Source organism: Dromiciops gliroides, chromosome 6, assembly GCF_019393635.1.
Source record: "Dromiciops gliroides isolate mDroGli1 chromosome 6, mDroGli1.pri, whole genome shotgun sequence".
Lineage (NCBI taxonomy): Eukaryota > Metazoa > Chordata > Mammalia > Microbiotheria > Microbiotheriidae > Dromiciops > Dromiciops gliroides.
The window spans coordinates 106,234,106-106,246,272 of NC_057866.1; the positions used below are offsets into that span (position 1 = coordinate 106,234,106).

The 12,167-nt window shown below is 41.3% G+C and overlaps 1 protein-coding gene across 1 annotated transcript in view; it reads left to right on the plus strand.

The window, feature by feature from the left end:
* The window catches only part of SERGEF (secretion regulating guanine nucleotide exchange factor), a 245,403-nt gene extending 233,236 nt beyond the window's left edge, over positions 1 to 12,167 (plus strand). The window contains 2 exon segments of the mRNA XM_043971153.1: positions 11,307 to 11,501; positions 11,504 to 12,167. Of these exon segments, the coding sequence (XP_043827088.1) occupies positions 11,307 to 11,501; positions 11,504 to 11,538 (230 nt within the window). The 3' untranslated portion in view covers positions 11,539 to 12,167.

A 12,167-nucleotide genomic window follows, 5' to 3' on the forward strand; every position in this document is an offset into this window, starting at 1 on the left:
CTGTTGCTTGAACTGAAGAAGGAAATGGCAAACAACTCCAGTTGTTGTTTTGTACTTCATTCTCAAAGAGGACCATGACACTGGGATGATGTTATGATTTACAGTGAATTAGATTTGTGAGGGAGGCCTGTGCAAGGTCACCAACCTCACTCTCCCTTCCAGAGACATCTGGGTCTAATGGCAAGATATATATATCAAGAGATGGCCCTGGTTGTTCAAGGCAATTGGGGTTAAATGACTTTGCCAGGGTCACACAGTTAGTAAGTGTAAATCATTCCAGTAACTGCCAAGAAAACCCTAAATGGGGTCACAAAGATTTTGACACAACTGAAAAATGATTGAACAAAATCAGCCCAATCAGACCCGGGCATCCCCTCAGGTAAAATGGAAAGAGTTTTGGCTCTTGAAGTTCTGGGTTCAAATTTTCCCTTGCTTCTTATGTGATCTTGAGCAAGTCACTTAAATTCCAAGGTCTTCCTTTCTTCTGCTGTAAAATGAAAGCATTGGACAGAATGGCCTCTGAGGTCCATTCCCTCTCTAGATTTATGATCCAATGATTCCTCATGCCAGCTTTCACCAGCATCTCTAACACACAGTATGGTCTGAGTGGCTCTAGTCCCCACCTCTCACTGGGTCAACCTCCTAGACAAGTCCCACCTTGTCCACACCCTCTTTAAAGGATGGTACCCAGGGCTGAATGTGACATTCTGGCTATATTCTGAGCCAGAGGAGAGCAACAGGACTGTTGCTTCCCTTGACCTAAATTGCTATCTCCACATTACTGCCCCACAGAGGTCATATTAGCTCTTGTTGGTTGCTACATCATGTCATTGACTCATTGATTTTCACCCATTTCTTATCTTTCTCTGGTCTGGCTTTGCACTACGGCAACTCAAGCATCACTTATCCTAATGGTTGGATCACATTTGGAGTCCTTTGGCAGCCAGGTGGCTCAGTGGATAGAACACCAGGCACTGAAGAACTGTGTTCAAATCCTGTCTCAAATTATTCCTGAGTTAAAGTCAGGCTTCAGTTTACTAGCTGTGTGACCTTGGGCAAGTTACTTAACCCCTGTTTGTTTCAGTTTCTTTATTTGTAAAATAGGGATATTGAGAGGTCTCACCTCCCAGGGTTGCTGTGAGGATTAAATGTGATAATAATTATAAAGCACTTAGCATAGTGCTGGGCACTATATAAATGTTGTTATTATAAATATTATTTCATAAAGGTTTTATTCAAACAAACACAGCTCAAGCCTTCCTGTGTCTCTTTTAATACTCTGAGTCCCCCTTTTCCCTCCTCCTGGCAGAAAGGACAGCATCTGCTTTGGGTGTCATCTTTCATCTCATATGATTGAAGATGGTGGTGTGTTTTTAAAAATTATTTTTCTGGTGTCTCTTGTGTTTCTAGAATCTCTGCCCTGGAGATCACTTTTCTGCTTCCATTTCTACCCAATCATGCTGTTTCTTTGTACTCCTCCTTAGTTATCTGGCCAGTAATGATTTTCCTTGGGAAGGCAAATATGTACCTTTATTCGAAATGCTCACAGCATATCAGACTGGGAGTGTGAGCCAGCATTGCGGGCTGCTGCTGCTCCCAGGATCTGGATGCTATCCAAATCCAAGTCATTGTTCCTTTCCCCAGTATAGGGCTGCAATCACCCTACCAGAAGGACTTGTAACATCTAAGAACCCCCCAGCTTTCCCTCTTCCTCTCTTTTCCCCCCTCTCTCTCCCTCTCCCTCTCTTTCCCTCCCTCCCCTTCTCTCTCCTTCTCTCCTTCCCTCCCTCTCTCTCTCCCTCCCCCCCCCCCATCAGTTATACTGGGACACAAAATCACGAGACTGAGACAGCTTGGAATTTTATGTTCAGCCAGTGCCAGTTACGCAGACTGGCCTGGGAAGATTCTCCTGTCAGCGTCTTCTAGCCTATCGGATATCTCTGTCCAGCTCACTTGTTTTTCACATGTCAGGGTCATCCCTGTTTGAACACTAGCCAATAGAATTCTCTACTGTCTTCCTCAGGTAAAATAATTCTCAGTGGAGTCTCATGAGTATTTTTAATAGACCATAGAATCATAGAATGTCAGAGGTGAGAAGACCCATGTGTTATAGGGGGAAAAACAGAGAACCCAGAGAGGTAACTTGCCTATTCCTAACTCTTCTTGGCTTTATATTCTTTCCATAGGTGTTTCCTATTTAGGGGAAACCAAATAATCTAGTCTCAGATTTATCCTCACCTCTGGGAGGGAGTTTTGGTGAATGAGTTCTTTATTTAGTTTGTGAACCCATGGAGAGAACATCTGAGGCTTCTGAGCTTAGGATGCCCACCATGATATGGGGATGTAAAACTTATACCCATAAACTATCAGCAAAGTCTAGATAAAGCACAACAAAGTCAAGTCTCTGCACACCTGGGTATCACACCTAAGAGGATCTAGAAGGAATTTATCTGAAATTGTGTGGAGAGGGACCTAACTGACTTGGAGGGAGGGGGCATGGGCACCTGCCTTAGTACCACAGTGTGTCATGGTTGAACAGGGTAGAAGTATGAGAGATCACAAAATCTCTGATTTAGAAGGACCTCAGAGGGAATTCTAGTCTAACCCCTCTCATTGAATTCTCTCTACAATCTCCCATCTAAGACTTCTAGCAGCAGAAAACTCACTATATGTAAAGGAAGCCTATTCCAGCTATGTATAGCTCTCGTTGTTAGACTGTTTTCCCATGTTTTTTTGTAGTTAGCTGTTCTTTCATTGCTATACCTATCCTTTTTACTGCTGAATTTGGCAAGGAGCTCCTTATGCAGCTACATCGATATTTCTAGGAATCTACCCCTTTTTTCCTGCTAATGAATGAATTGTAATTACAATACTAGAATTTTATTAAAAACCTCTCATCCCTCTTGGACCAACTTTCAAGAAATCCAGGGAAGTCCTAGATGCACAATACCTGGGAATTGTAAGTATCTTCAGGCCAGGCCTAGTGTCGCACATCTGTAATCCCTACTGCTGGGAGGTTCGAGCTGGTGGATCTCTTGAGCTCAGGAGTTTTGAGCTTCAGTGAGCTGAACCATTCTCCTCAGGGAGCCAAATCCTCCCAAAGACATACTGTATTTCATTTAAGATCATAGACATAGAATCAAGGACCCAAGCAGTCTCTACTGAGTCAGAAATAGTAACTAAATTGGACTAAAAAATGAGTTGGTCAAGCTCTACCCACAAGCCTTCTCCTTTTAAGCAGCTCTAGTTAATTACATAAATAAGATCATTACTTAACCACCCTAGAACTCAGTTCTTTTATCTGTAACATGAGGGAGTCGGACCATCAGAGGTTATATCTTTAAGAGGTCTCTATTCTGATCAGCCCTTTATGGTGCTCACGAGCTGACTTGCGTCTCAAGCAACAGTCTGACAACTCAGTTCTGTTCTTGGCATTATCCCCAGCAACTGGACTTGGATGACACTGAAGAAGAGAGTGAGGCTGATGACTTTACTCAGCTTTGTCTTGCTTCAATCCAATTCATTTGCAAGTCAAGACATCACTCCATGATGTCAATGGTCCTCTTCTAGAAGAAGACTGGACAACAACAACAACAACAATTTAGGACTTCCATATTGCCTCCTTCAAGCTCCACAGTATAAATTCCCTGTGGCTTCAATTCCATTGCCCTTACATGATCACAGGGATAAGAAGCCTATGCTTCTAGAAGCAGGAAACTTCAATCTTATCCAGGGGGAAAGAGTACTCAGAAGACATGAATTCTAGTCTGGGCTCTGACTCTAGTATACTATTTGAACTTGGGCTAGTATCTTTTCTTTGGGATTAATTTTCTCCCTCTGTAAAATTTTTGTTCAGTTGTGTCTGACTCTTCATGACCCCATTTGAGGTTTTCTTGGCAAAGATACTGGAGTGGTTTTGCCATTTGTTCCCCTCCAGCTCATCTGACAAATGAGAAATTGAGGTAAAAAAAGTGACTTGCCCGAGGTTCACACACCTAGTAATTTTCTGAGGTAGGATTTGAACTCAGAAAGATGAGTCTTCTTAACTCTAGGCTCAGTGCGCTATGCACTATGGTGCCACCTAGCTTCCCATGTTAAAAAAAAAAAAGAGAGACTTGAATTAGATCTTCTTTAGGCATATTTCCAATTTGGTATTCTGTGCATCTTAAAATCCAATTTGGAGAAAGCCTAAACCCCAAATGGATTACAGCTTATATGGGGAATTAGCCCCCTCTTTCCCTGAGGATCCCCAGCTTATGGCTATCAACAATCATAGTACAATACAATATTAGAACTAGAAGAGTTGTATGGTCTAGTCCTTCCTGTGAAGATGAATTTCTATTTTTCCATCGTCCAACTTTCCAACTTCCAACATGTGGTCATATGGCTTTTTCCTGAACACCTCCAGGGATGGGGCACTCCCTCCTTCCTAAGGCACTCTGTTCCATGATGACCACTTTGATTTTCAAAATATTCTTGCTTCTATGGAGATGCTTCCCTGAGATTTTTACCCATTTGTCCTAGTTTTGCCTTCTAGGGCCAAGCAAAACAACTCTACTTCCTTTTCCACATGACCACCCTTGAAGTTACTGAAGGCAATGATCTTATCTCTGCCTGAGTCTTCTCTCCTCCAAGCTAAGAGAACCTTTTCTTAGAAATACATAACTTACCTTTCCTCAGCAATTTTCATGGCCCTCTCTAGGATGACTACCAACTCTTCTACCCACCCTGAAACTGAGTGATGTGAAAAAATAGAAGTTCTACAGATACTATTTTCCATCTCTTCCTTTATCTGTGCTTCTGTAGCTTCTTATCTCCAAAAAGTTATTATATTTATGTGTTTTCTACAAAGGTCATGACCAATTTGAAGAGAGAGATATTCTCTCCATCTCTACCTCCTCCATCTCTCTCTTTTTCTCATTTCATTGACACAGTCTATCATTATGAACATTTATTGAGAACCTACTATGTACAAAACTCTGCCCCCATCCCTCACATTTTAAAGAACAAATGTACCTTACAAACTTTCTTTGAAATGTCTTGTTGGAGTTTCCAAGAATAGAATTGAGATTTCTTTATTTTTTGTTGGACTTTTGGAAACTGGCCATATTATTAGAAGCTTAACCTGGTGGTCTCTTCTCATGTGGCATCATCAACCCAGAAATTAACTTCCTTTTAGAATTTTGCTCACCCACCAATCAGACAAAACATAAATTCTCCCCAGAAAATCCTCTACCAACTTCTTGACAAGTTGGACAAACCCACTAGAGCATGTGTGACCAATGTGAAACCTTGAGAAGCAGATAAATTCCACTGTAACTACAGCTATTCTATTACATCTCTTCTTTGAGAGAGGATTCCATTCACATGGCAGTAGAAGCGTTCAGTATCTCTGGGAAAAATAAAGACAGCCTGGGCACCATAGAGCACGGACCTACCTAGGGTTGTTATTACCACTGGGCTTTTCTCTTGCCCTGAAAGAAGTAGAAAAAATGGAAAGGGGGGAAGGGAAATACCAGCCTTGGGTGTGTGGGCACACTCTGAACAGTATCTATGAATATCAATTCTCTGCACACATTCCTTGACTTTCCAGGCTTACCCTTCTAGCTAGACTGCCCTATTTCTAACCCCTTAGGAGATTGATAAAAGTCACACAAACCCTCTCAGAATTACGCAAGAGAGGATTCTATGAAATATCTCTCTCTCCAGGCTCTAGAGATACTCTAAGATTGTATACACTCACCCCTTGATTATTGTTAAATTTCTCTGGGCACTCCTGAGATATCCTGGTCCTCTCACCCCAGAGCCTTACTTTTTCTTACTTCTCATTCTATCCAGTGGCAACATTCTCCTTGGTCTGTCCCTTTTACTGTCTCCTCCCTTGCTTTGCCCCCCACCCCATTCAACTTCAATTCTAATTTTTTATTTTCCTTAGCTCCAAGTAAGTAGTGTCATAAAATTGGGATGTTCCTAGAATTTGTATATAAAGGAAATTCCTCTGGATTTTATATTCTATTCTAAAGGGATATGAGGAGCTTGCTATAGCAATGATATTTCTGTCTTCCTGGTTTGTGGATCAGGAACATGATGGAGAGTTTCCTAAGCCTTATAGCCAGGACCTACTCCTGGCAACATAAAAAAAATGAGGACAAATGATAAAACCAGAAGGAATTTAGAAAGCAGCTCTAGGGATCATATAAGACCTAAGGGGCACAGGTGGAGTTTTGTTCTCTGCTGCTAATTGAAGGCAAGGACTTTAAAAGATAAAGAGAGATTTCAGGAGGGTTAGAAAAGGTGATATTGAAGAATAGGACTAAAAAATACAAGAATGATGGAATCTTAATCAAGAATGAAGTGCATTTGAGATCCAGAAAATATTTATTTGCCTAGAAACTTCCAGATCTGAATAAGAGGGCTTGAAATTGAAAATGGAAAGAAAGTGAGAACAATGCTCAAATACAAGTGCAAATCCAGATACCACAAAAAGAAGATAAAAGGTAAAACATAGGAAGAAGGATATCACTGAAGGTACCTATTAATTTACAAGAGATAATATTAAGGAAGGCTAATAATAAGTATGCATAGCTTCAGATGCACAAGCCAAGTATATAGAGCATGTGTAATAAATGAAGTGAATTATCTAAAAGCAAAGAGATAAGCACTGCCTTATTGGCACCACTGAAACTTGGTAGGTTGTGACATGACTAAAATACAAGAATAGAACTCTATACCCTACTCAAAAAGAAGAAATTAGGGGAAAGAGGGACCCATTGAATTGCATATGCAGAAAATAAATGACAAGCTATAAATCTATGTGCCAGACAGGGGAAGTGTGGCACAGAACAGTTAGGTAAAAACTAGGGAAGGGAGAAACAAGCAATCTCATTGTAAAATTATACTATAAGCTACCTGGCCAGGAGGCAGAATTAGATGATGAGTTCTGGAAATAGAGCATGAAATTGACATGGAGAACTGCTGTAGCAGTGATGTAACTATTAGAGGACTTTTTCTGATAAAAGCAGAGCAGCTGAGCAATTCTTAATTTGCCTTGCTGATAATTTCATCCTTCAAAAGGATAAGAGGAATTCTATTATTAGCCTGGCATTGAGCAATAAAGAGGAAGTAGTTGTTAAAATAAAAATGATAAGAATTTTGAGGATGAGGTGATTATACTATCTTAAAGTCAAGATCAATGAGAAGAGGGCATCACAGGTTCAAGGACCGTCAGAGTTGGAATGGATGTGCTTGGAGTTGATATGATAATGAGAAAGCACAACAGAAAAAAGGTAGACCTACTTAGCTCTTCCATTTGTTGCTTTTTTTCTACCAATGAGAATTTTTTTCACATCTGGAGATATGGAACAAATAGGTTTAACAAGTAACTGAAACCTAAAATAAATGAGATGATTTGAGACCATCTTATCTTAGCCAATCTCAATGAATTTAAGTGTCCAGACCCAAACTCTTTCTGAAATTAATTTATGAAAGAACTTGAGGATATGACTGCTGAAGCACTGTCATTGACCTTTAGAAAATTGTGGATAATTAGAAGGCTGTCACAGCACCAAAGACAGGAATGAATATGTGCTTGTTGATTGATTGATTGAAAATACGGTCCAGGTTTCAAAAAAGGAAAGAAGAGCTTTTTCAGGCTGTAGCAAGTTTTACTTGGATTCCAATAACATATTATGAAAGGGGGTGGTTTAAACACTTGGGGGGGAAAACCTGGTGATCTCTAAAAGGCAATATAGGTTCATCAAGAACAAGTCATGAGCAGTGTATAGTAGTGCATTCCTGTAGTTCTTGCTGTTGGGGAAGCTGAGACTAGTATTTCATTTGAGCTCAGGAGTTTTGATTCCTCTAATAGTAAGGCTAATAGTGGTTTTGTCTCTACACAAATTCTGGCACCAATATGGTGAGCACCTAGGAATGGAAGGCAACCAGGCTGCCAAGGAGGGACCAAAAAAAATGGAGCTGGTTAAAATCTCTGTTTTGATCAGTGTTGAGCTCAGGTTCTTGAATGATCACTGAACTTCCAGTCTGAATTAAATTTTTGACTCAATCTCAAAAAAATAAAAATAAAAACAAGTCATGATAAGCTAATCTCATTTTCCTTTGCTACTGAGTTTCCTAGACTGTTAAATAAGAGGAATGACATCATAAAAGTGTGCTTCAATTTCAGCACATTATTTGAAAGATTCTCTATCATTATTCTTGTGGACAGGGAGAGATCTGGGTTAGTTAAGAGTCCAAAATAGTTGATTGTATCCACAGAGTGATGATATAAACATGGAAGGAGATCTTTAGTGATTGCTTTGAAGATCTGTCCTTGGTGCAACTCTGCTGAACATTTTGTATGGATGACTTGCATGAGGACCAAAGTGGCATGCTGATCACATCTGAAGATGCCCTAAAGCAGACACATCTAGATAGGCTTGAACTATGGCCCAAATAGAATAAAACAAAACTTAATGGGCATAAATGAAAGTCTTCATTTAAATTTATGGTCTGGAACATAGTAGGTGGTTAATAAAGTTTAATGATTGAGTTTAAAATATCCAGGATGGAGGAGATAATATAATACATGAGTTCTGAGCATTTTGGTAGATTGTAAGTTATATATGGATTGTTGTATGATTTGGCAACCAAAAAATGTTTTTTAATCTTGATCTACATTAATAGAAGCATTGCTTGGAGGACTAAGGAGGTGATAATGTTGTTATCTTTCCTAGTGAGAGTTATTTTGGAATATCATACTGAGGTATGAATACAACATTTTGAGAACAAATATTTACAAACTATAATGAATCCATGGGAGGCCAACACTAATAGTGATGGGACTGGAGATCCAGTTGTAAGAGAATTGATTTAAGGAACTTGGGATGGTTAGCCTGGAGAAGAGAAAACTTGGGGGTGGGGGAGGGGGATGGTCATGATACCAGTAGATGAGTAGAATTTGAAGACCTGGTGTGTAAAAGAGATATTAAACAAGTTATTCTTGGCTCCTTAGCAAGGAACTAGGAACAACCAGTTGAAGTTGTGAGAAGCAGATTTTGGTTAAATATAAGAGAAGGCTTCATACCAGTTAGAGCTGTCCAAAAGTGGAACTGGGAAGGGGTAGTAAGGTTTCCTTTCCCTATAGGTCCTTCAACAAAAAACTAGATTTTGCCTTCAGAGTGTGGCTGAAGAGGGGATTTCTGTTCAGATGTAGGTTTTGGCAGACCTTCTTAGGTCCTGCAATCCTGCATAACCACTGAGTGAGCTAGAATAGCTACAATCTTCACATTAGCCAAGGGAGCCACAATGCAGGTAATTCTGTCCCCTGAATGTCAGTATTGAGCACAAAGCAAAAATGCTTAATAAACATACTTCCTGAGTGTCGGAGAGAGGAGGCGACTTGCTCAAAGTCACATAGTGAGTCAGCTGAAGAGCTAGAGCTCTATTGCATGTCATTCTCTCTCTCTCTGGTTAGGGGGACTTCTAGTCATCACTCCTTGCTGTAGTAAAAGAATCCTTGAAATCTCACCTTTTCCATAAAGGAACCCTTCCTTGAGGATGAAAATTCAGCCCCCTGCCCTATGTGCAGGGCCCCATTTTCAAGGGCAAAGCTTCCCACCCAGTAGGGATACAATAGGTGTTCAGGGAAATCCCAACACTAACCCCTTTCATATACTCATAGGCACATGGAGGTCACAGCAATGGTGCTGATGTGAGACCATGAAGACAAACATCCAGTGTGGGTCAAGGGATCTTGAGTTTGGTATCATATTGTCCTCACAGATGACATTGAGAGGTGAACATTTGGAATGTGGTTAGCACACAAAAGATGAATAAGAAGATGTGATGATTTGTATGGCAGTAATGATACATGAGATAGAACCTGAGAACCCCAGGATACTGGAGCAGGGAAGACCCTTACAGACATACTGAGTGGTAATGATGGAAAGAATAACAGAGCAGAATCCACAACATGGGGGTCCAAGTTGTGGTTCTGCCACCAAGTCACTGTATGACCTTCTCTTTAAGCCTCAGTTTCCTTTTCTATAAAATGAGAAAGTTGTCTTGGACTATCTCAGGTTCTGAATCTAAGTGCTTCTCTAGTGAACTCTTCTCATAATATTGTGTATTCTAGCTATCTGTGCATGATTTATCCCCCTCTACTAGACAGTAAGATCAGTGAGGGCAAACTTTATCTTATCCTATCTTTGCACCTCTCTAGGGGGTAAGCACAGGGTTTTGCATATAGCCAGTGCTCAATAAATGTCAACTGAATTGAATTGAACCCCTTCATTGTACATAAGAGGAGACTGAGGTCCAGAGAGGACTCAGGATTCAGTGAAGTCTACATAGCAATTCTTTAGACTAGCCTAGAACCAGAAGTCAGGTCTTACTGTCAAGGCTCTTTTGATATTGTTTTGCTGTAGTGCACTCACCATCCTGTCTCCTCTCATTGGTTCTCTTCCTCAATTGCCAAGTGAAGCCTGTCACCAGGCCTAAAGATTTCTGATGTGCCACTGGGAGTAGTAGCATGCTGCCCCATGTCCTAGAGAGGATTACTTTACTTTTTATCAAGAGCAGTAGGATGAACTCTTCTTCTCTCCCCCCATAAAAGTCATTCAGCAAGCTTGGCCTAGGGAGAGAGAAGCTTATGGCCCTGTGCCCAACACCATTGTTCCCTGTACATGAGGTCAGCATGCACAGAAATGTTCCAGGGATCTTTATGAAACCCCTGAATCTCAGCCTATGACGGATCCCCTGTTTTGGCCTTCCCATCTCTATAGAGAGTAAACCATTTGGTAGGAGGATAGGGACCTGCTGCTTTCTGCCTTGTGGCCAGGCCCTGCCCCTCCTCCCACCCCTCCTCCTGCTGCTTGTCAGCTGGTATAGCTCTCTGGGGCTGGGCATATTGCCTAATCCAGGTGGTGAACTGGGCCTAGAGCCGCCAGGGCTTCTTCCTAGCCTAGATTAATGCCTTCCAATTGGCTTGTCTGCCAGAGAGAATGAACATGGTGCTTCTCTCCCATCCCCAAGTCCATGGTCCACAGTACCAGGGGTACTAGCCTTTACCTATAAGCCAAATGGACACACATGTCTTTCCCTAAATTAGAGGACAGTGACCAATATTTGGTGTCTTTCTCCCTTGGGAATAAGGGAGGAAGTGGGGAGTCCCGAGACTGTCTTCTAAAATACCATAGGGTACAAACTAGCCCAAGGAGGCTAGGAAAGACAGTCCAAAGCCCAGAGGTTTGCTCTACTGTATTCTAGGGGGAATTAATTCTTTACATTGTCTCTCCTCTCTCCTGTAGGAACCACGTGTTACTCCTGGGGCTGGAATGAGCATGGCATGTGTGGAGATGGCACCGAAGCCAATGTCTTGTTCCCAAAGCCAATGGAATCTTCAAGTTTAGCCCTGTGGCTCCTTGTGGGGTGTGGAGCTGGTCACTCTCTTGCTCTTGGCCAGGCCCCAGCTTCCCCATCACTGCACCAGAGCCCCCAAGACACAAAGTCAAGCCAGAATCCTTGGAGAACTCACAGTGAGAGAAACCAAAGGGAAGAGACACAAACATTATTCCCACACCAAGCTAGTGTGTCCTGAAATGAGAGATTTAGCATTTAACTTTAATAAAATTAATTTGAACAGTTTTGTCCCTGAAAACATGTGTGGCAAAAGGGATGGGATTGCTCATTGGGACACAGGAGTCAAAAATAAGTAAGTATTTAGGAAGCTGACCATTGGACCAGCTGGATGAGAGACAGGGAAAGGGTAATTTTCTGTACATCCAAGAAACTTCACTCTTCAGCAAATGCCAAGGAGAACAAAGGGGCACCATTAACAGCCTCTAAAAGGTAACAAGCTCATAATGCATACAGATTGGGGAACAGGGATTAGGGTTCCATCCATTCTGTAGGCTCAGGTCACCCCCAGCTTCCTCCTACCAGCCACCAATGGTGCTGAAGCGAGTAGCCCTCTTCCATAGATCATGGAATTGTGTTTTTGAAGAAGACTTCAGAGATCATCCAGTACAAGAATTCTTAACTGTTTGTGTGTCATGAAGCCCTCTGGCAGCCTTGGGAAGCCAATGGATCCATTCTCAGTATAATATTTTTAAAGTATAAGAATAAAATAAATAGAATTACAAAGGAAATTAATTATATTGAAATATAGT